Source organism: Rhineura floridana, chromosome 8 (assembly GCF_030035675.1).
Source record: "Rhineura floridana isolate rRhiFlo1 chromosome 8, rRhiFlo1.hap2, whole genome shotgun sequence".
Taxonomy (NCBI): domain Eukaryota; kingdom Metazoa; phylum Chordata; class Lepidosauria; order Squamata; family Rhineuridae; genus Rhineura; species Rhineura floridana.
The window spans coordinates 17,743,336-17,766,723 of record NC_084487.1 but is presented as its reverse complement, the minus strand read 5'-3'; the positions used below and the strand labels follow the sequence as shown (position 1 = coordinate 17,766,723).

General features: G+C 44.4%; 1 protein-coding gene across 2 annotated transcripts in view; it reads left to right on the top strand.

The window, feature by feature from the left end:
* The window catches only part of BCAT1 (branched chain amino acid transaminase 1), an 85,615-nt gene extending 62,439 nt beyond the window's left edge, over positions 1-23,176 (top strand). For both annotated transcript variants that reach the window (XM_061638430.1, XM_061638431.1), the window contains 7 exons: positions 59-178; positions 3,284-3,447; positions 7,487-7,629; positions 13,723-13,808; positions 17,528-17,668; positions 18,748-18,822; positions 20,589-23,176. In XM_061638430.1, coding sequence (XP_061494414.1) covers positions 59-178; positions 3,284-3,447; positions 7,487-7,629; positions 13,723-13,808; positions 17,528-17,668; positions 18,748-18,822; positions 20,589-20,630 — 771 coding nt within the window. In that variant the 3' untranslated portion in view covers positions 20,631-23,176. The remainder of the gene's footprint in view (positions 1-58; positions 179-3,283; positions 3,448-7,486; positions 7,630-13,722; positions 13,809-17,527; positions 17,669-18,747; positions 18,823-20,588) is intronic.
* The last annotated feature ends 212 nt before the right edge of the window (positions 23,177-23,388 follow it).

Below are 23,388 nucleotides of genomic sequence, written 5' to 3'. Positions count from 1 at the left end.
TGCATCCAACAAAGTTAAGGTTATTCTAAACATTGCCTTTCTCTCCTTTCGCTTTTAGGGATTTGACAAAGGAGAGCTTTTGGAGTGTATCCGGAAACTAGTGGCAGTCGAACAGGAGTGGGTGCCGTATTCGACCTCTGCAAGCTTGTATATTCGTCCTACTTTAATTGGGACAGAGGTGGGGGGGGAAATAACCTTGTGGTTTTTTTCTTGTTTGTTCATTTGTTGTTGTGGTTTCAGCTAGGCAAGATGGTAACTTGGGTCTGGTCTAAAAATGGCAATAGAACGAGACAGCAGGATCCAGAGGCGATAGAATGGATTGTACCACTTTAGGCTGCAGATTTTTTGGGGGGAGGGAGGAGTGACATTTCAGAATTTTCCATCATGTGAAAATACTCTCTGTGCATTAAGAAAAGAAAAGAGCACATCAAAGAGAAATATTCTATCCAGTCTATTCCTTGCTCTGTTAGTCTTTGTACTCGCTGTAAGGGTTTATTTAAAAACACACACACAACTGCAAACATATCCCCACCTGCATTCTGAAGTAGTAGAGTTCATTCCGTCACCTCCAGAATTGTGCCACCTAATTTCTGTCCTATTTATAGAGCAAGCCTCACTTGATCTAACTGAAAGGGGGTAGTATGTAGAATTAGTGTTACCAGCTCTGATCTCACATGTGCATATCCTTTTATATGGCTATGGCAGATAGAGCTTCCTGTATGCAATGGTGGGTTTATTTCTTGCCCTGGGAAACACTACATGTGAAAAAGATATTTGTGTTTCAACTGCAGAGCCAGCTTGTGCTTTTAACACCAGTTTCTTCCTGCAGCAAACACGTGTTGTGCGCAGTTGTCTGCAGAGAAATCCTTGTGTGAGCCCCTTTCCCACGCAGGGACTCCACATGGATGTATAAGGCCTACTTGATGCACAGTGATTTCCCTTTCCATAGCTCCTTTCCATGTAGGGAAGAGGTGCATGTGCAGCCGTGGGTCTTGCAAGTGTACGTGTTCTTTCCTGTGCAGAAGTGATATCCTAGTGGGGAAATAATTGTGTGAAGCACAGATGAGAAAGGACAAAGTGCTATGTTTTATTAGTAAAGTAGAATGAAAAGCTTTCCAATTGGCAGGGGCGGGAGGGGGAGAGGAAAACTGCAGCTTTTATATTTGCAGGTGACAGCAGTACCACCTAGTGGAAATGTTTTGCCATTCCATTGCACATGTTGAAATTGAGTGCTTTTTCTTCGTATGCACGTGCATATTTTCCCCTTCCCATGATTTATTTTTGGTGGGCCAACCTGAGTGCAGAAGGAACTCCAGGAACATGCTCAGGCGCAACTCTCTGTATCATGGGCAACTGTGTCCAATGTGCTGGTTGTGCTTCAGCATCCTGTGTGGCATTGCAGAACATTCCCTCGCATTGCATAGGGTTAGCCCCGTGCATAGGAAGTCGTCTTTTAAATCAATATGAAACATGACCTGTACATGCAGTAGTGCTTTGTGATAAATTGGTAAACCCGCTCCCCACCCCCTAAGCTTGGCCGGTTTATTTATTTATTTATTTATTATCTTTCTATACCGCCCAATAGCTGTAGCTCTCTGGGCGGTGCACAACATAAAAACATCCAATATACAGGTAAAACATATATAAACAACTTAAAAACAGTATATCAAAAGTAGTAGAACATAATTAAACATATAAACAACTACAACACAAGCCTAAAAATATTAAAAGCGTATTAAATCAATTAAAAGTATTAAGATGTTAAGATGTTAAGTAATTAAAATTACTAAAATATTAAGAGCGTAAGTGCAAATGTAGGTGTTAAAAATAGATGTTAAAAATGTTGTTAAAATGCCTGGGAGAACAAAAAGGGTTTTACCTGGCGCCGGAAGGACAGCAATGTTGGTGCCAGGCGTACCTCATCAGGGAGAGAGTTCCATAGTTCGGGGGCCACCACAGAGAAAGCCCATTTTCTTGTTGTCACCTTCCGGGCTTCTCTCTGGGTGGGCCCCCGAAGGAGGCCCTTCGATGTTGAACGCAGGGTATGGGTAGGTTCATATCGGGAGAGGCGTTCCACCAGGTATTGTGGTCCCAAGCCGTGTAAGGCTTTATAAGTCAAAACCAGCACTTTGAATTGAGCCCGGAAGCATATAGGCAGCCAGTGCAAGCGAGCCAGAATCGGAGTTATATGTTCACACCTCCGAGTCCCTGTTAACAATCTGGCCGCTGCGTTTTGCACGAGCTGCAGCTTCCGAACTGTCTTCAAAGGCAGCCCCACGTAGAGTGCATTGCAGTAGTCCAATTTTGAGGTTACCAGTGCATGGACAACTGAAGCAAGGTTTTCCCTATCCAGATAGGGGCATAGTTGGGCCACCAACCGAAGCTGATAGAAAGCATTCCGTGCCACCGAGGCTACTTGTGCCTCTAGTGACAGGGATGGTTCTAAAAGAACTCCCAAACTACGGACCTGCTCCTTCAGGGGGAGTGCAACCCCATCCTACTCGATTAGTAGGGGTTTGATCTTCAGGGATCATCAGTGGCAGAGAGCTATGTAAAGATTATTGTCTGCTCATTGCTGCAGATCAGACCCCTGTTCAAAGGACAGTCGCAAGCGCTGCTTCAAAAGTCAGCTACAGGGAGCTTTCATCAGCCTAAGCCTTAAGCTACACCCTGTTGCCAAGAGAGGTGTGTCCCATCCAGGATCCCTGAGATCAGTCAATCTGGGATTGTTTGGGTCTCTCATCCTATTTGGCTTTTGGCCCCGTCTGGTCCTTTCACTCCATCAGGCTTTCTAGAGCAACTTTATGTTATTACGGTACTTAACCGGACGTAAACCTACTATTGAACCAAATTTGCACTAAAGAACCAGTTCTTTTTTTAATGTATAGTTTATTAGGGTTTTCCCATTATTACAATGAAGCAGTACCATCCCTTATTCCCTCGAGCTCCCCTCCCTCCCTCTGCCCTCATGCCCCCCCCATGTTTGGGGGAGGGTTACAACATTTTCATTTCTGATTTGGTTGGGAATTATTTTTAAAAGGGAATTAGATAAATTCACAGAGGTCAGGGCAATCAACGGCTAGTCGTCACGATAGCTATATTACCTCCAATATCAGAGGCAATATGCATCTGAATGTTCTTGTTCTTAGATCCTCACTGCAGAGTTCCCATAATTATCTGGTTAGTCGTTATGAGAACAGGATGTTGAACTATGATGGGCCGTTGGCCTGATCCAGCAGGACTCTTCTTATGCTCTTACGTTGCTTTTCTTTCCACCATTCAGCCCTCCCTTGGAGTCAAGAAGCCTTCGAAAGCTCTCCTTTATGTGATACTGAGCCCTGTGGGCCCCTACTTTTCAAGCGGAAGTTTCAATCCCATCTCCTTGTGGGCAGATCCAAAATATGTCCGAGCCTGGAAAGGAGGGACTGGGGACTGCAAATTGGGAGGGTAAGAGAATCCTAATGAGGTAACACTCATGTACTTAAATTGTAGCACATCGTTTTTGATGTCTTCCTTGTAGACATGAGACTAGGAAATATTGAGGCGATGTCTCATGCAGACTCATGCCACTGGTCCGTTGAGTCCAGTATTGTCCATTCTGACTGGTCGCAACTCTCTAAACCTTTTGGATAGAGGTATTTCCCAGCTTTGTCACCAGAGGACTGTGAAGGAATTGAATCTGGGGCCTTTTCCATGCAAGCGTGAAACTTCGCTTCCCAGAGGCAGTAGGAGAACCCTATTGATACCCTAGGCAACTTTATTCTGTAAAATGTATTTAATTTAATAAAGCAGTGCTATTACTGCTGGCCTAAAATCAGTAAGTAAGTAGTTGGGCAGTTGTGCTGTTGGAAGGGTTTTCTGTGCAAACATGAGTTTAACACAGAATAAAATGACAAAAAGATAAATGCAGTAAAAGAATAATGAATGAAAACCTATCTCTGGACACTAATACTGGTGTTCTAATTGGCCCTGTTTAGGCCACCTAGGAGCAGAGGTAACTGCCTTATACCAGGTCATATTATTCATCCATCTTGCTCAGAACTGTTGACTTTTGATAGGCAATGTCTCTGGGCAATTGATCCTGGCAAATATCCTTCCCTGCCAAAGCTGTGCATGCTCACAACAGCCCTGCAGTGTAGGTCGCTGCCACCACGCCTTATCTGGTTAATCACTCTGAGCCAAGGGGAAGCTCAGAGCCCTGTACCTTGCTTGGGATCCCAAGAGACTCCTTTCTCAGGGGCCCTAAACAAACATCCCAATTTACACAGTAGTCAAGGTCAATGGTCAAGGTACTGGGTTAGAACCAACCCTCTCCTGAAATGAGCACACGCTGGTAAATAGAAGTAAATTTATTAAATAATAATCACCTACTATCTGATCCTCTGGAGATGCAAGGGATCGCACCTGGGGCCTTTGCATACAAAGCATGTGTTCTACCACTGAGCTGTAGCATCTTCCATAGGCATCATGCCTTGCAGGCATCCCTGCTCACAAAGCATAGCAAATGGCAGCCGCCTGTTGTTCCACGTGCAGACTTCACGTAAGGAGCAAGGCAGCCCTGTGAATGATTCTTGGCTTTCACCTCATGTATCAACCCCCCTGCCAATCCTCTTCATATCCTCTGTCTTTGCCACTTTTTTGGAAGTTTTCCAAAAGGGACAATAACACCAGCTCATCTTTTAAAGTCATTGTAAGGATTAATGATAAGTGATGAGTGGGTATTATTATTATTTCACAATGAGCACATCAGCATGGTTCAACTAACACCTGTTCCCGGCACCCTGAACTTACAAGCCAGAAAGAGGGGGTGGGGAATACAGGGGCTCCAAGCTCTAAAATCTGGGCAACACCACCACACCATAAAGGAACCAGTTTGTTCAGGTATTTTTCCTTGTGTTGTGTCATAACGGAGGGCTGTTGTGGTCCTCATGTTGGATCAGGCCTTGATCCAAACTGGGCCACAGGTTTGCTGAGTGACCTTAGGCATGAACTGATCTTGCAGGTGATTCCAATAAACGTCCTTTGCATTGCCTGTCCAAGGTATAGGAACTCTGCAAAGGAGCCGTGTAATGGTTTGTTCTCCAGAAGCTGGTGGTGTCCCTGAAATGACACTCTTTGGTTTTATCCGATTCAACAGCCTGCTGCCAAATTGAGGGGACAAGCCTGGCTGTAAACATTCTCTCTTCCTTGGCTCCAGGCAAAGACATCTGTGACTGTCTAGTGCAATGCAAGCATTTGGGGAATGTATTTCATAGCTCCAGAGGCATGGTTGGCATTTATGCCTGACAACGTCCTGTTGCACCAGCCAGAGGAACTGGGCTATAGGACAGCACAGCTGTTAATTTATTGCACTGATAGTTGACAGAGCACATAGAAAGTTTTTGTTCTGGCACTGGTGGGTTGGTCGTTCCTGAAATTCACGATGGTAAATCTGATACAAGTAAGCAGTGGGCCTTACTTGTACAGTCCCAAGCTCCATTTTGTAAGGTGTAGGTGGGAGAGGATGGGCCATAGCTTTTTAGCAGAGCACATGACTGTATGCAGAAGTTCCCAGGTTCAGCAGTCTGGTCCATTAGGCCAAATGGGACACTGCCCCACCAATCTCAGTCCACCCTCAGCCAGCCCCCACCTGCCTGCCTTCATACTTACAACCAGTCCAGGGGGTGGCACTGTCTCTCAGCTTCTTCCTCTTTGGTCTCAGTGTTGCCCCTTGTAGCACCCATTGGCTCTGGCTCCACCTACTGTTGGTCTCCTTGACTTCCATTCTACCAGTCCCAATGGGCACCAGCCACCACTGATCTTGATTTATCAGCAGCTGGGCTGGGTATGAATGCCACTTTGAAACACTGGAGATTTGCCTCCAGCCAGAGGCGACTCCGCTGAACTGGATGGACTAATGATCTGACTCAGTATAAGGCAGCTTCCTACATCATCCGTTGTAAGGATAGGGAGCCATTTTCATCCTGGGGGCTAAATTCTGGGCAACCTTCCAAGAGCCATGTGGCAGTGGTGGGTGGGGCCAGAGGCAAAAGTGGGCAGAGCAACAAATGCAAATGTCTAGGTTTGTACAGTAGGCTCATTTCATCACACTTGCTTCTCTGTCCAGAGAATCTCTGTCCTCCATAAAGGCAAGCCTTTATCCATAAAGTTTTTATGTTTGAGAGATTTTGTTTTCTTGTTCATTATGTTGCTGTAAATGTGTATTTTATATTTGACCTTCTTCTGTAATGTTTTATTTTGATATTTTGTCACACTTCATTTGATGCTTTGGATTGTAAATTGCTTTGAGATTTTGTATATATAGGTATAGAAATGATTTAGATAAATTAAATAAATAGTTTGTTCCCAAGTATGGTTTGTTTCTTATCACATATCTGAAAAGACAATCAGCCATCTGATTATAAGTCTCCCAGTTCAAATCTAATGATGTAGGTAGGGTTTCTGCTCACGAATGAAATTAATAGGCCAGGCCTTTTTTTCTGCAAAAATAATTTGATTTATTAAAGAAAAGTGTTAGATAAAATCATTAGTGAGTATAGGGTGAATGTTTCACATGACATTGCTGTAAACTGCCCAGAGAGCTTCGGCTATGGGGCGGTATACAAATACAATAAACAAATAAATAAATAAATAAGCACGAAGCAAGTTTTCATAAGCCACATAGAGGTTCTGTTTACAATCAAGCAGTATATACATTTTGATGAATAAATAAATATTGTCAGCCATGGGGAAAAACAGTCAAGGAGGGTGTGAAGCAACGCCCACGAGGGGTGCGGCCCGGAGAGACAGCATAAAATCGCTCCCCTTTCGTGTGACTATTCACTGTGTTATCTCAGAGCTCTGTTTGACTTGTGGTGCATTCCAATTGCAAATAGTTACTTCTCACTGAGAAAGGTTAATGAAGTAGCTGGGACTGGCTGAGATGCATAAATTAACTGAGTTGATTCAACCATACCCATACCAATGATTTCAAATTCACGACCACCTCATCTTCAATTGAAATTGACCATACTCTTTGTCTTTGTCTCTTTGACCATACTCTTTGTCTCTAGTAACTAATCGCAAGTGGACATTCCCACCACATGGGTCAAAAATGTTCATTCCCTGCTGCACATTTCCACTGAGTGAATTTGGTTTAATCTGCAGGTGTTAAGTATCACCTCAATAATAATTTATATTGTGCCTCACAAATTGATAAACTTAATTACGACCGTTCAGCCTTACTCCAGATCTGTTTTTAATATGTTAGCTGTAATTTTATGCGGTATTGTATTTTTTACTTGCTTGTAAATCGTTTGAGGATATAAATTTGATAAACCTATACCTAACCTCTAGGGTTATTGCTGTTGGTGGTTGCTGATTCATAGGGTTGCCATAAGTCATCATCGACTTGAAGGCACATAACAACAACAACAACAGCTTCTAGGGTAGGTATTTACTCAGTTTGATAATCATATCCTACCCTTTCCCTCTTGTGTCCCAAAAGGAACTATGGGTCTTCAATCTATGCCCAGCGCGAAGCTATGGAATTAGGGTGCCAGCAAGTTCTCTGGCTGTATGGGGATGACCATCAAATTACGGAAGTTGGGACCATGAATCTCTTCCTGTACTGGCGAAATGAAGATGGAGGTACAGTGGCCTGCCAGATTTAACTGGTGTCTGATGTTTTCCCTCAGCCTTGACAGCCATATTTGTTGTGAAGTTAAATAAAATGGCCGTCTGGTCCTTGGGCCTCAAGTGCACATCATCTGCCTGTTTCGAACACAACATTTCGTCTGAAACAGAACAGCAGCCGCCATCAAGAATGTTTTAGCAGGACAGCAAATGCACTTAGCCTTCCCCAACTTGGTGGCCTCCTGATTTTTTGGCAGGGCCTGATAGGAGTTGTAGTCTAAAATATCTGGAAGCCATTGGGTTGGGGAAGGCTGGTGTAGGCGTTACACCAGACATAATGCATGTGTGAAGTATAACCCATGGTACAACTTTGGGCACACAGGAAGTGAATTCAGTATGGATAAAGAGGTGTGCATTATCCACAGATGTAGCAATCTTCTAAGTACTTCCAATGCTACCTATGATGGTGTAAAATTACACATGGCTTCTTTACCAAGTGGTGCCATAATTAGTTTGCATCTTAGGTCGGCACATTCTTTACATGTAGTTGGCCTTTAGGTGGATGAGGAAACAGGCATTAGAAATGGGTTTTCCTGCCTGCCTCCTCTTTGCCTCTTTTTTTCCCCTTGAAGAACAGCTTGGCTTCTACAATCAGATAGCCTTGTTTGCAAACAGTGAAGTATGACTGCCCTCTGTCTTTCTCGAGCTGCAACACGTGCAGACTGTTGAGTGGGGCAGTACATTAATGAATGCAAACCAAGGTTATTTATGGAACAACGGTCATCCCAGTTAGGCTGTGGGACTAGCCGCCCCCCTACCTACACCCACCCACCACAAGTTGAAAATGGACAAGGTCGTCCCAATGGCCTCTTTTCTCATCCTACCTGTCTCAGTGCCTGTTGGCTGGTCTGCTCTGATGTCACAATAGGCCTGTGCTGGCAGGGGCAGTCACAGCTGCTATTGGGTTAGCAACTGATCTGATCCTATTGTGGTACCTGCCAGGCTCAGGGAGGCTTGGAATTTGAATCCTGAGATTGATGAGCAAGATACTCATCTTCACTTGAAGTTCACTTGAACTTCCCCATTGAACCCAGAAAGGTTGGCCTTTCATAAGTACATAAGAAAAGGACAGCTGGATCAGGCCAGTGATGCATCTAGTCCAGCATCCTGTTTTCACAGTGACTAACCAGATGCCTTTGGGAAGACTGGATATTGTTGAACTTCAACTCCCATCAGCCCCAGCCAGCATGACCAATACTCAGGGAGGATGGGAGTTATAGTCCAGCAATATTTGGAGGGCCACAGATTAACCAGTACATCGTAGACTACTGAATGACAGACACCTTTGAGGGAAAGGGTTAATTGAGCTTATAGCCTTTCACCAGAAATAGGCTGGTACTTGCTGCCTGCATACACAGTTTGCTTAGCCCTTTATATATTTTAGATAACTCATGCTGTAATAGAATCCTTCATTCCATTTGGCACATTTTTTGAATAAAGGCTTCTGGGAGCTTCAGTGCCAGGTTGTTTGCTTTGGCAAAAGTAGAACTAAGTTTAAGGTTCTGGTTTTGGTGTGCAAAGGCCTATACAGCTTGGGACCAGGATACCTGAACAATCGTCTTGCCCCTTATATGCCCAGTCGATCGCTGCAATCTGCAGATGAGGGCCGCCTGCAGGTATCATCTTATCAGGAGGTCCGTTCCACACAATATAGGAAGCGGACCTTTAGTGTAATGGCACCTACCCTTTGGACTTCCCTCCCTTTAAATATTAGACAGGCTCCATCTCTGTTATCTTTTGGGCGCCTACTGAAGACCTTCCTCTTTCAACAAGCGTTTTAAGTAGAGACCTTATCCCAGTCTGCATCTGTGCTGGAATTGCTTCTTAAGATGCTTTTAAAGCTGTTTTGTTTTAATATATTTTAAAAGATGTTTTGTTTTAATGTATGTTAAAGTTTTTTGTTTTTAAGATGTTTACGAGTGTTTTTAGTATTTTTGTTTGCCGCCATGGGCTCCTTCTGGGAGGAAGGGTGGGATATAAATTTAATTAATAAATAAATGAAATTAGCCAAGAGCCCTTGGCTCCTGAAGTGCAAGCAAGGTGTGTACGGCTGCGGCCCGCTTTTCCACAATGGCGAGTGAATGAAACGGTATGGAGCCCAGTTTGGCTGCAAATCACAGGAAGACTGAGCATTTTTTTTGACTTGCCATCCATTGCACATTGTCACCTTTTGGAGCTGTTACCGAAGGAAGCAGATGCTGCTGCAGGCAATGCTAGGCTGGTGGGCACAGTTTGGGCAGCCGGTGAAAATGTGCCTTATCAACGGGAGTTTTAAATGGTTCACAGGCTCCCTGCTCTCTGTCAGCTGGCCTGGCAAGACATCAACATAGCACAGGCCCCTTGAAAGCTCATTTGTGACACTGGCTGCATGGTGAGGTAGGAGATCCCTGTATGGGCATCAAACAAAGGAGGAAAGATAACCAGGTGTGGAAATAGATGCACTCCCACAATGTCCTCCTTTTTTCAGGAGATGGGCTACGCCGGGGATGGAGAAACTGTGGCTAGGTGTTCCTAGACTACAGCTCCCACTATCCCTGACCATTGGCCACGCTGTGTGGGAGTTGGAGTCCAACATCATCTGGAGAGTGACAGGTTCCCCACCCCTGGAATACACTACAGCCCAGCTGGACATAAGACTAAACCATAGCATGATGAGAGAAGAGGTGCTAAGGCACATGCACTTTCGTCCTGCCCTCTCCCTATCTGGCACAGCTAAATTCCACGTGGAGGAATTTAGAAGCTTTCTCTTCCATTTTTTATTAACTGCAACTTGTTTCCATTGGAACCATCAAACCACAACTAACTGTAAGTGTGGTTTGTCCTTGTTTGAACAATCCGTAGATAACATTAGCATTTGGGGAACATGTTAAACTGGTTAATGGAAACTGGAAATGAAAGCAGCTGCACTGGAGGAGAAGACGGGAAGAGGGATAGCACGTAAGCCAGAGGCTTCCTGTGACTTGTGGTCAGCTGAGTGTGTTCTGCAGACTCCAGATTCAGAGGCTGCCTATTGTAAGATGACTCTTCTGCGATTACAAGCACTTGCAACAAGGCATCCCAAGCTATTTCCATCACACTCTCTTTCTAGATCACTCAGAGCTAGAGACAGAAGAATCTGTCAGTTTTGGTTCTCTCCGTTTCTCATTTTCTTCCAGTCTTAAATTTGGTTCTTTACATTTTGCAAAAAAATAATATATTTTTTTTAAATCCTGATGAAAATTCTCTAGCATTTTAGTGAGAATTTCTCCTACTAAACACATTGTTGTAGGCAGTTTTGACTAATGTACACATTTTTGAAAGCAGTTCCTCCCAATATAATGCATTTTTATTTGTTCACACTAATATATTCATTTTTACGCACACTTCCCCCTAACAGATGCATTTTTGCAAGTATTGCTTAGTTGGAGAACTGCGTTGCAAAATTCAGATAAGTACGAATTTCGAAGGACAGCTGTGTTTTGGCTCTCATGTTGTTTCGGAAAGTGCAGATTGATAAATTCTGCTTTAAATGCAAACTGAATCGAATTTCTCCCCCATCCCTACTCACAACTCGTTGTATTGCTCTAGATCAGGCATGAGGAACGTCAGGCCCAAGGTCCAGGTCCGGCCCTCCAGGCCTCTCTGTCCGGCCCTTGGAACACTCCCTATGTCACACCCCTCTCCCTAGGCCAGTGGTTCCCAACCTTTATGAGCAGGGGACCCCCTTTATAAGCTGAATTTTTTTTTGTGACCCCCTCCCCCCAGGGAGGCAGGCTGGCTGCCAGGAAGGAAGGGGGAAAGCAGCCTTTCTTTGCAGCCTTGCTTGTTTTTGCTTCACAAAAAGCCCTCTCATTCTAAGCAAGGGCATTGCCAGTAGCAGCAGTGCAAGGAGACGGGAATCAATGATAGTAATCCCCTCTTCTTCCTGGTAGCCCCACCCTCAGCCTCCTTTGGCATCTGCCATGTATTTTATAGGCAGATGCCTGCCCTTAGTGCGCCTGAAAGACGCTCTGGCGCTTCAGCAAAAGGCCTCCCCTCTCGTTTGGACCTAGAGGGAGGTGTCATCTGCAGCAGCAGTGGAAAGCAGACAGTGTAGAAGGAGTGAAGACTTTTTTAAAAAATTAATAAATAATTCATTTCTTTACTGTTCACGGCCCCCTCTGGATTACTTCGTGGCCCCCTGGGGGTCCCGGCCCCCAGGTTGGGAACCACTGCCCTAGGCCACACTGCCCACTGTCCCTGTTCCATGCCCTCCTCAAGTGCTTTTGCCTGGCTAGAATGAATCCTTAGACTACGATGATGATTCTTGTTTGGATAGGGAATGGAGAGAGGTGTGTGCATGGGTGGGATGTAGCCTGCTGTACAAAGTAAGAGTCACATCCATAGGCCCACCCACTTACGCATCTGGCCCTGCCCACATTTGCCTCTAGCCCTGCTCACCACTGGCACGCAGCTCCCGGAAGGTTACCCATGAAGGACGGCTGAAAGAGGTCTCCCATCCCTGTACTAGGGAGTGGTAAAATATACTCACAATTTATGCCAAGTGGTCACCACCTGACGTCTGTGTTGTCCCCTCCAAAGCAGTGTTTATTTGCACCCTTGGCAACTTTTAATCAAGCTGCAATAAGAATGTGACCCACAGCTTCACTTGTACGGAAAAAGAAAGACATTTTCAAATGTGTAAGTGATAAAGCGAGTTTCTGCACTTTGATGTTCTTTCTCTTTAATGTTAACATCATTGATCCGTCCTGTCATGAAAGACAGGTGAACTTTTTACTTAGCCAAAGCGTTTAGATTCGCTTTCAAGTCACTTCAGCGTCAGATTCTCTCCGTAATTGTCTAAACAAGTTGCTGGAGGAAGAGAGTTCATATAAGCCTTTGATGTCAGAAGCCGAGTATAGAAACAGGGTCCTTACCTACCTAATGAGCATTCCTTGCCCCCCCAAAAAGATGGAACAAGTCTTGGGAGGCTGGTCCTACAGGTGCCATGATTAATGCAATTGCAACAGCTAGGGAAACCATGGTTACATCCACACCATTCCTTTAAAGCACTGTTCTTCAACCTTGGGTCCCCAGATGTTGTTGGACTACAACTCCCATCATCTTTGACCATTGGCTAAGCTGGCTGGGGTTAATGGGAGCTGGAGTTTGACAACATCTGGGAACCCAAGGTTGAAGAGCAGTGCTTTAAAGCATATGGCTTCCCTCACAAAGAATCCTGGGAACTGTGGTTTATTCAGGGTGCTGGGAATTGTAGCTCTGTGAGGAGTAAAGTACAGTTCCCAGGAGTCTTGGGGGGAAGCCATATGCTTTATATATATGGTGTGGATGTTACCTATGTCTTTGCTAACTGCAGTGACGTGGTGCCCGCTCTCAACACAGAGGCACTGTGCCACATGACTCTTAACTAGGGCTCATTCCTGTCTGTACCTCAGAGTTGAGGAACATCACTTCCATTTAGGCAGCTTTTCCGAGGGCCACATGCCAGTGGTGGGTGGGACCTAAGGCAAAAGTGGGCGGAGCAATAAATATAATTTTGACCTTTGTGTAGAAGGCTAGTGTCTACGCACACTCACACACCCCTCTCTATCCTCCCTCCAGGCAAGCAAAAGACATTAGCACATTCCACCCAGCCACTAAGGGATGTTTGAAGCAGGGCTAGTGAGGGGTGGGGCCTGTGGGGATGTCACAAGGGCCAGATAGAGAAGCCTGAAGGGCCACATTTGGCCCCTGTGCTTGCCCACACCTGCCATGCATTCCCACGGGCAGTTGTGTGTTGGGGGGTGTCCGAATAAAGTGTACATAAGCTGGTAATTTTAAATGTCCATTTAAGCTGTAAGGAATCCCTGCACTGCATCTGCAACGCCTCAGAAATCTAGGTAAGGAGGGGGACTAGTAAAATTCTACTGACAGCCTGCAGACCAATGAACTTATCATGTACCATCCATCCGTATCAGAATTCAAAATGTGTTCCCCCCAGCCCAATTTCTTTTTCCATTGTCATTTTTCCAAAACGGCAACACTGCTTTTGTTGCGTTTATCCTAAGCGGCTGCATTTTGTATTGACAGAAGAGGAGTTGGCAACCCCACCTCTCGATGGCATCATTCTTCCTGGTGTGACAAGGCAGAGCATTTTGGACTTGGCAGGCACGTGGGTAGGTATCTACTGTGTTTTTCACATCTCAGTCTTGAGATCTACCTAATAATGGCTATTAGTCTCTAAGCCATGGGTCACCAGTGTGGTGCCTGTGGGTGCACGTGTGGCCTCCAAGGCCTTCTCTGGTGTCCACAGGGTCCGATCCCCCCTCCCCCAGTTGAAATTAGACTGGGGAAGGTTAACTCTTCCCTCCCCAGTTGCACTTTCCAGGAAGGTCACCTTTGCATTAGGCTTCAAAAAGAGCAAAAACATCTTTTTCAAGCTTAAATGCTGGCAGGAAAGAGAAAAGTGCACATGCGTATGCACAGCTGTGGGACACGTGGGCAACTGCGGCATGTGCTCGGTGCCTGCAACAGTTCCTCCAGTTTGCAAAAGTGTCGACAGAGCTTGGAAAAGTTACTTTTTTGGACTACGACTCCCATCAGCCCACTCCAGTGGCCATGCTGGCTGGGGCTGATGGGAGTTGTAGTTTTAAAAAGTGACTTTTCCAAGCTCTGCGTGGCCCCAAAGGGGCTGGTGATTCGTGCTGTAAGCCATTCTTCAGACTCTACCTTCAGAGAACATCTTCAGAGCTGCTGCTAAAGGGATAAGCTGTGAGCTATTGTGGTGAGCTCCCAAATGTAACAAAATCACAATCCCTATCAAACTGACCTATAACATCTCACTGGAGCTTTCTCATGTTGATGGGGTAGTTGTTGGGAGTATTTGCTGAATTTGCAACAGATGCACCTTGGAGCCCCATGATTTTTGTTCAGAGGTCATCTATCCCACCTCAGCCACATCCGGCTACCAAAGAGCAAGTAATTGAACCCAGTACTGAGGAATGGGTGAGCGGCTCCATGCACTCACAATGTACTCTTTGTTTCTTACTATTCTGTTAGCCACCCCAGGGACATAAATCTCTGTGGAAGGTGCAGGATAGGAATGATATAAGTAAATAAGTAATAAATAAAACTTTGCTTAGCATAGCTGACAGTGGAAGCCTCTTTTGTGTGCAAGCGTTGGCACTGCAACAGTTAAATTAAGAGCAAACTACACATTACACTGCATCTGTTCATAAACCAAGCCCTAGTGGATCCTTTCTCCTTCGCCGTGCACCCTGGGAAAGTTGTGTTGCAAATTGGGGAAGGGGGTACTTCACCTTTTCCCTGCCAAACACCTTCCCCCTAAAATTCCCCCTCCAATCCCAGTTTGCTTTTATACCTGTGGGGTCAAGACCATGCAAGGTAAACACAGATCCAGAACACTGGCAGGAGTAAATACGCAGATGAAGTTTCTGCAGTCTCTGACTGGCAGGAGAAGGGTTAAATACTGCACATCCCATTCACCTGCTAAATGCTCTTTGCAACTGAGAAGTGGCCATAGGAGTTTTGTAGCAAGTGGATGCAGTCTAAATTGAGATCCTCCATTAGAGGACCTTCTCCAGGTTCCCCTGCCATCTGAACTGTAGCAGGAGAGGGCCTTTTCCATGGTGGCACCACAGCTTTGGAACAGTTCCCCCAGAGAGGTTCAGTTGACACCCACTCTGATGTCTTTGTGGAATTAGACAAAGACTTTATTTTCCCAGGCTTTGTAACTTCATGGTCTTTTAAATATTTTACTGTATATTGCCCTGATACTGTGCTTGAAGTGCAGGGCATAAGAAAGTCAGCTGGCTGTTTTCAGTGGTTTGACTGATTTGTTTGCTTGCCTGTTGACCACAGTGCTCATGGCGGAATGCATGGTTATCTCCATTTCCCATTATTTTATCTTCACAACAACCCTGCAAAGTAGGTTAGGTTGAAAGATAGAGAGTAGTATTCATAGAATCATAGAATAGTAGAGTTGGAAGGGGGCCTATAACACCATCAAGTCCAACTTCCAGCTCAATGCAGGAATCCAACTTAAAGCATACCCAACAGGTGGCTGTCCAGCTGCCTCTTGAATGCCTCCAGTGTTGGAGAGCCCATCACCTCCCTGGGTAATTGCTTCTATTATCATACTGCTCTAACAGTTAGGTTTTCCTAATGTTCAGCCGAAATCTGGCTTCCTATAACTTGTGCCCATTATTCCGTGTCCTGCACTCTGGGATGATCAAGAAGAGATCCTGGCCCTCCTTTGTGTGACAACCTTTCAAGTACTTGAAGAGTGCTATCATATCTCCCCTTAGTCTTCTCTTCTCAAGGCTAAACACTCCCAGTTCTTTCAGTCTGTCCTCATGTGGCTATGTTTCCTGATCATCCTTGTTGCTCACCTCTGAACCTGTTCCAGTTTGTCTGCATCTTTCTTATAGTGTGGTGTCCAGAACGGACGCAGTGCTGAAGATGAGGCCTAACCAGTGGCAAACAGAGGGAACTAGTACTTCATGAGATTTGGAAACTATACTTCTGTTAATGCAGCCTAAAATAGAATTTGCCTTTTTTGCAGCCACATTGCAATGTTGGCACATATTCAGCTTGTGATCAAGATCCATCTCAAGCGTAATATTGCTGAGCCAAGTATTCCCTGTCTTATAACTGTGCATTTGGTTTCTTTTTCCTGGGTATAGAACTTTGCACTTATCACTGTTAAATTTCATTCTGTTGTTTTCAGCCCAATACTTTAACCTATTAAGATCACATTGAATTTTGTTTCTGTCCTACAAGGTATTTTGTTGTTGTTGTTGTTGTTATGTGCCTTCAAGTCAATTATGACTTATGGCGACCCTATGAATCTGTGACCTCCAATAGCACATGTCATGAACCACCCTGTTCAGATCTTGTAAGTTCAGGTCTGTGACTTCTTGTGTTCCATGTTCCTATTGTGTGCATCATACAACTCCAGACTCTCCTTTCTCATCTGTGCGCATCAGCCTCTGGGCTTCCTTTCGGCTTTGACCCAGCTGCGTCATTAGTCACAGTGCTGCTCGTACTTGTCCTTCGTTCTTCCCCAGTAGCTCGGTGAGTGCCTTCCGATCTGGGGGTCTCATCTTCCAGCACCATCTTGTGATGCATTTTGGATACTCTGTTCATAGGGTTTTCATGGTAAGAGATATTCAGAGGTGGTTTACCATTGCCTTCTTCTGAGTTTGGATGCATCTTAGTCTGGTGTCTCAGCTTTGACCATTCCGCCTTGGGTGCCCCTGCTAGGAGCCTAGCCTCTTGATCTAGACTCCTGATGACATTGCTCCCAGCTTCTTTAACACTCTCAAACCCCCTCACCATGTTAAGGTGTGCATCCTAGAAGGGGCTCCAAGCTATTAGCTGTCCCAATTAGCATTCCCTTCACCTCCTCATCCAAGGCATTAATTAAAATGTTAAAGAGCATTGGGCCCAGGACTGAGCCCTGCAGTACCCCACTTGTTACCTCCCCCCACTTTGAGAAGAACCATTGATAAGCTCTTTGAGTACGATTCTGTAGCCAACTGTAGATCCACCTGATAGTGTTCCATCCAGCCCACATTTAGCTAGCTTGTTAATCAGCATATCATGGGGCACTTTTTCAAAAGCTTTGCTGAAGTCAAGATATATTATGTCCACACCATTCCCACAGTCTATCAGGGAGGGTACCTGATCAAAAAATGAGATAATTAGCCTTCCTACATTCATCTGGCACTTCACCCATCCCCCAAGATTTTGCAAGATAATAGACAGCAGTTCCAAGAGTTCTTCACCAGTTCCATCAATACTCTAGGATGCAGTTCATTGGGCCCTGGCGACTGTGTTCTTTGGTTTTACACCTTTCTGCCTTTTTTTGCAGGGAGAATTTAAAGTGTCAGAGCGATACATTACCATGAGCAATCTGAGAGCTGCCTTGAAGGACAACCGAGTGAAGGAGATGTTTGGTGCTGGAACAGCTTGCGTTGTGTGCCCCATTTCTACAATATTATACCTTGGTGAGGTGAGAGCAAGAGTTCTCTTGTTCAGCTTCACAAGGTGGGATTGTTACAGCAGGGATTTCTCAGTGAAGTCCGTAAGGGAATTCCTTAGGGAACTTTGGGAGAACTGTAATAGAACATGGTTTTCAGCTTGGCTGCTAGCCCCTATTTGCCTGCTTAGAATATCATTGATCACCAAACATCTTTAGCTTTCCGATAACAATGGATAAGAAATTGGGATAAGTAACCTTATGGGAAGGGCCATGGTTCAGCAGTAGAGCATCTGTTTTGTGGGCAGAAGGTCCCAGGTTCAATCCCTGGCACCCCCAAGTTGGGTTGAGAGACAACCCTGCCTGAAATCTTGGAGAGCTGCTGACAGTCAGTGTAGACAATACTGAGCTAGATAGACTGATGGTATGGCTCAGTATAAGCAGCTTCCTATGTTCCTATGCATATTTAAGAATACTTCAAGGAGCAGTGTCTGGTGGTGGTGTTGAACAGCAATGGGGCAGGTTGTGATTTCTTGGCAGTAGCTTTGGGGAGTTGCTTTTCGCTTTAGTTATGAGCTCCTAGTAAAAAAACGTTGCTAAAGAAGCTACATCAGCTATAGTTGTTGAGAATCTTGGAAATTCCTGCAAGGTTGTGGAACAAAGACTGGGAGACAAGTTTGTAAATAACCAACTCGTCTCTGGGAAGTAGGGACTGCATTCAGGTGGAACACGGGAAGTCATTTTGTACTGGGTCAAACTGTTTGTCCCCCTCACCCACCGGTACTGTCTACTCTGACTGGAAGTGGCTCTCCAGGGTTTCAGGCAGGGCTTCTTTCACACCACCTGCCTCCTAATCCTTTTGTTTGGGCTTGCTATATATTGAACCTGGAATCTTCAACATGCAAGATAGGTGCCCTACCAGTTGTTGCTGACCTACAGCTCCCATCAGCCCCAGCAAGCATGGCCAGTGCCAAGGATGATACGAGATGTAGTTCAGCAACATCTGGAGAGCCAAAGGTTCCCCACACTTGCTACATCAGCAGGGGAGGACAGAGCCATGTGCATGCCTCAACCAGCATCTCCTCACATGTCTCACTTCTTTTACCCCCTAGAATTTGCACATTCCAACCATGGAGAATGGACCTCAAATGGCTACCCGTTTCTTGAACCAGCTGGGTGATATCCAGGTAAGGGTCCCCATTTATTATCTATGCTCACAATGCAAGAGAGAAATAGTTGAGTAGCTCCTTTCCTTTGTAGCATCCCCATCAAAATGTGATATTTGCAAGTCAATTCCACCAACATCTGTAGACCATGGAGCGGATTCAGAAATGCGCTTTGTAACATCGTATAGTCTTCTTGTGGGCTCATATCATCTCAGTATGTGTATTGGGGGATATCTCACATTGTAAGGGATGCTGCGTCATCTGGAGGTAGATCAGTCATGGCAGGAAATCCTCCTGACATGATAACTCTCATTGTGCAGTTCACGACAGCTCTCTATGTACAGAAGGATTTTGATATAAAGGTTCTTCAAACAAGATGCTTCCACTCCCCCCCCCCCGGACATGTTTGCTAAAGTGGTATGATCCTTTGAGGACTGCCCCACATTCCCTTCCTAACTGATTCAGTTGGCTTGTAGTTGTTCCCCTCTTAATATGCTTAGCACAGAGATGGGGAACCCAGAGTCCCCAAAGCCTCTAATACCATATGCCTTTTCCAGGAAAAAGTCACCCAGTGAGCTTTGCGCCTGAGCTGGGGTCTGAACCTGGATATCAAGCAGCAACCCTGTCTCACTTTCTAATTTTGACAGTTTGGAGAACTGATATTTGTTGAACCTTCCAAGGAACAATAAACCCCATTTGGAGAAGTTCTGCTGGTTTTGTTCTTAAGTGGCCAGAGGGTTATTATCCTCTGCCAACTATGAGGAATTTCTCATTTCTAAAGTCGGGATCATTCAGACCATGGTATTCCTCACCTCTATGTATGGATGTGAAAGTTGGACAGTGAAAAAGGCGGATAAGAGAAAAATCAACTCATTTGAAATGTAGTGTTGGAGGAGAGCTTTGCACATACCATGGACTGCGAAAAAGACAAATAATTGGGTGTTAGAACAAATTAAACCAGAACTGTCACTAGAAGCTAAAATGATGAAACTGAGGTTATCCTACTTTGGACACATCATGAGAAGACATGATTCACTAGAAAAGATGATAATGCTGGAAAAAACAGAAGGGAGTAGAAAAAGAAGAAGGCCAAAAAAGAGATGGATTGATTCCATAATGGAAGCCACAGACCTGAACTTACAAGATCTGAACAGGGTGGTTTACAACAGATGCTATTGGAGGTCACTGCTTCATAGGGTCGCCATAAGTCGTCATCGACTTGAAGGCACATAACAACAAAGTTGGTTTTTTTATGAAGCAATGAAACGAGATACAATCCAGAGATCTCATCAACAACTCTACAGTTCATTCTTCTTAGATTCAGCTTCCCAAAAATATTTCTATTTTCAGTCTACTTAGGATCGGGTTGTGTGTGTGTTGGTGTTGGTTACAAAAGTGAGTCTATTTCGCATGTGTTCTTATGTACCATTGTTGTAATATATTGAGTTATTTCTATTAATTATGTTCATTGTCTCTTAATGGTAGAACATCTGCCTTGCATGGAGAAGGTCCCAAGTTCAATCCCTGTCATCTCCAAGTACGACTAGGAGAGACTTCCTCTCTGAAACCCTGGAGAGCTGCTGCCAGTCAGAGTAGACAGTACTAAGCTAGATGGACCAATGGTCTGACTCAGCACGAAGCAGCTTCCTATGTTCCTATGTACACTGTTTATGCATCCCCTCGACTTTGTAGTTTTTTTGCTGTTTGGGGATCCTCTCCCTTTACCTCTGTGCATTCTAACCATTGCACGACACTGGCACCTGTAACTCTCCTTGATTCTGTTTCAGTACGGAAGAGAAGACAGCGAGTGGACGATTGTGGTGTCCTGAACGTGAAGAGCAGCGAAGGTTCGGACCTTCTGGCCACACTACAAGGCAGGCTGAACTACCACCTAAAACGATGACCAGTTTTGCCGTAGCTCTGCGTAGAGTAGTCTCTGTGTGTTTATCACTTTGTCCCTGAGCTGGGAGGGTGATTGTTTCCATGTCACAGGGAGTGTGAACACAAATCATTTTTTAAAATTATTTTCTACTGTGATATTTGCTCTAGAATAGAAACCTGTCTTCTTGTAGAGGTGCTAGTGTAAGCAATAGACACTTTCCTAAATGGTTTCCTTGGTGCCCCTTGTGTCCCTGGTATAGTCGACAGGTGTGGGGTTTTTTTAAAAAAAAAATGTTCTTCAACTGCTCTTCAGTGCAAGCCAAATACTTTTCTCCTTTTCTTAGCTTTTAAAGCACAGACTAAGCTGTTACATGCAGGGCAATTGCCAAAGACTCAAAGAAAACCTTCGCTAATCTCTGAGTCTTCTCTTCATTTCTAACCTTGAAGATCATGAAATTATTATTATTATTAGCATGATTAGCATTTATTGCCTGCCCTTCACCCAAAGGTCCCAGGGCAGGTTACAACAACCTTAAAACACAGTGTTAAAAAGAATTAAAAACAACCAGAATCACAAAATAGGGTGGGTCCTAAAAATACACATCTCAGGTGTCAAAGGTCCCAGGGCAGGGACAGCTCTGCGCTCTGAGGTATTGTGCGGAACCCGGCTGTCTGAATTAGGGATACCCGTTGCGCGTCAGCTACCCCATCCATTGCATTTTGAGAGAGCTGCCAGATAATCTGCTGATCATGCAGTCTATCACACTTTAAATCCCTTCTGGTGATCCAGTTCCGTGTAGCTTCTACAATGCAGTGATTGCACAGCTTGATCCTAGAAGCACGTGGCTGTGGAGCCTCGTAATTCATTGCCCCTTCCTCTCACAATGTGGTTCTGCTCCCCTCCTGTAACGCTGGAAAGGTCAAACAAGTTGGAGAGAGAACCTAGTTATTTGAATGTAGCCTTAATCAACTAGAAGAACCAACAAGGTGCTCTCTCAGGCATTCTGAGATGTTGGAGAGCGTCTAGCTCAGAATGGGCAAGCATCAGGCTTGGAAGATCTACTTTGGGATTTTTATGCTAGAACCCCAAGATCCACCAACCACAGCTAGTTTCAAAATAGTGTCAGGGATGGAAGGCAGAGCCATCTGCAAAATGGAGGCTTAGGGAGGGGAGAGCTCACCACCTACTGTACCCTCTGAGCCACACAGTAGAATGACCTGCATTTACAAGTACAAATCTATATCTGAGTTACTACAGAACAGGGATTCTACTTTAGAACACAACACCATTTTCTTATTGCCACTGTTAAACAGTTGGGAGACAGAAACACTTGTCCCTCTGTTGCAGACGGATCCAGCAATGAAGTAGTAGATCCCAGTCTGCCTTCTGACCATCCTGATCTAGACCATGCTGCCCACATCTCAGACATCTGAAAGATTTATTCAGTGGACAATGCAGGAGGCTGGAGGAGAAGTGATGTTTTTGTGTTGTCCCCCTTCTTTGATGCCTCTCTTCCTTTCTGATCGCTCCTGGATTGCTCTAACTTTGTCCATATTTTCACAGCTCTGAAATTACAATGCTTCCACATAGTGGTATGTTGCGGATTCAGTACAATGCCCTCATTAAAATGTCACGTCTCACGCCCACTCCAGATTCAATCTGGATTTACTGTTTTTATTGAGTTTTTTACTTACCAAATTTCTGTGCAATCAGTAAATCTGGTTTAAACGAAAAATAATGTGGAATAGCATTCAAACAAGAATGATGTCATGTGGGTGCTGCATAAGACTTGCATGTAGTGGTGGGCGAATTTGTCCATTTTGGTTTCATTCAGTTTCTCATTTTTTTCAAATCTTATGTTCAATTCTCCACAATTTCACATCAGTTTGCGATTAAAAAAAACAAAACTGAAAATTCATCGGCATTTTAGTGCATATTTCTCCTGATATACACATTTTTGTATGCACTTTTGAGCAATATCCTCATTTTTGGAAAGCAATGGCCCTAACATAATGCATTTTTGTATGCTGTTTTCACTAATTTTGGCATTTTTATGGACACTTCAGCCTCATATATGCATTTTTGTCCATGTTACTTGGCTGGAGAACTGCGTTGCAAAATTCGTAGAGTTGCGAATTTTGAAGGATGGCCATGTTTCGGTTCACGTATTGTTTCGGAAAGTGCCAATTAGGTTGGTTTTTCCTTTACATGTGAACTGAATCCATTTTCTCCTCCATCCCTTCTCACTTGCATGAGCAGCACTACACCCACAAGAAACTGCTGTGTGGAAGCACCCCAATTGCTTTGGTTGTTTTTATCCTTCTCTCCCCCAACCCTCAAATCAGTGTTGCCATTTATTAAATGAGATGTTCAGCTCATAGCTCACCCTTCCTGAGCTAGCTTTATGACATCTCTTGCCAAAGAAGTTGCTTACTACAGTGTTCAGCATGCTCACATGCCATGATCCAGATATTTATTGAGTTAACATTATCATATATATATATATGTATATATATATATATATATATATATGTGTATGTATATATATATGTATGTATATATATATGTATATATATATATATATGTATATATATATATATGTGTGTGTGTGTATATATATGTGTATATATATACGTATGTATGTATGTATGTATATCCTATAAAGGGGAAATTTTGGGAAACTTTTAAACTCTGCCACATTTCTA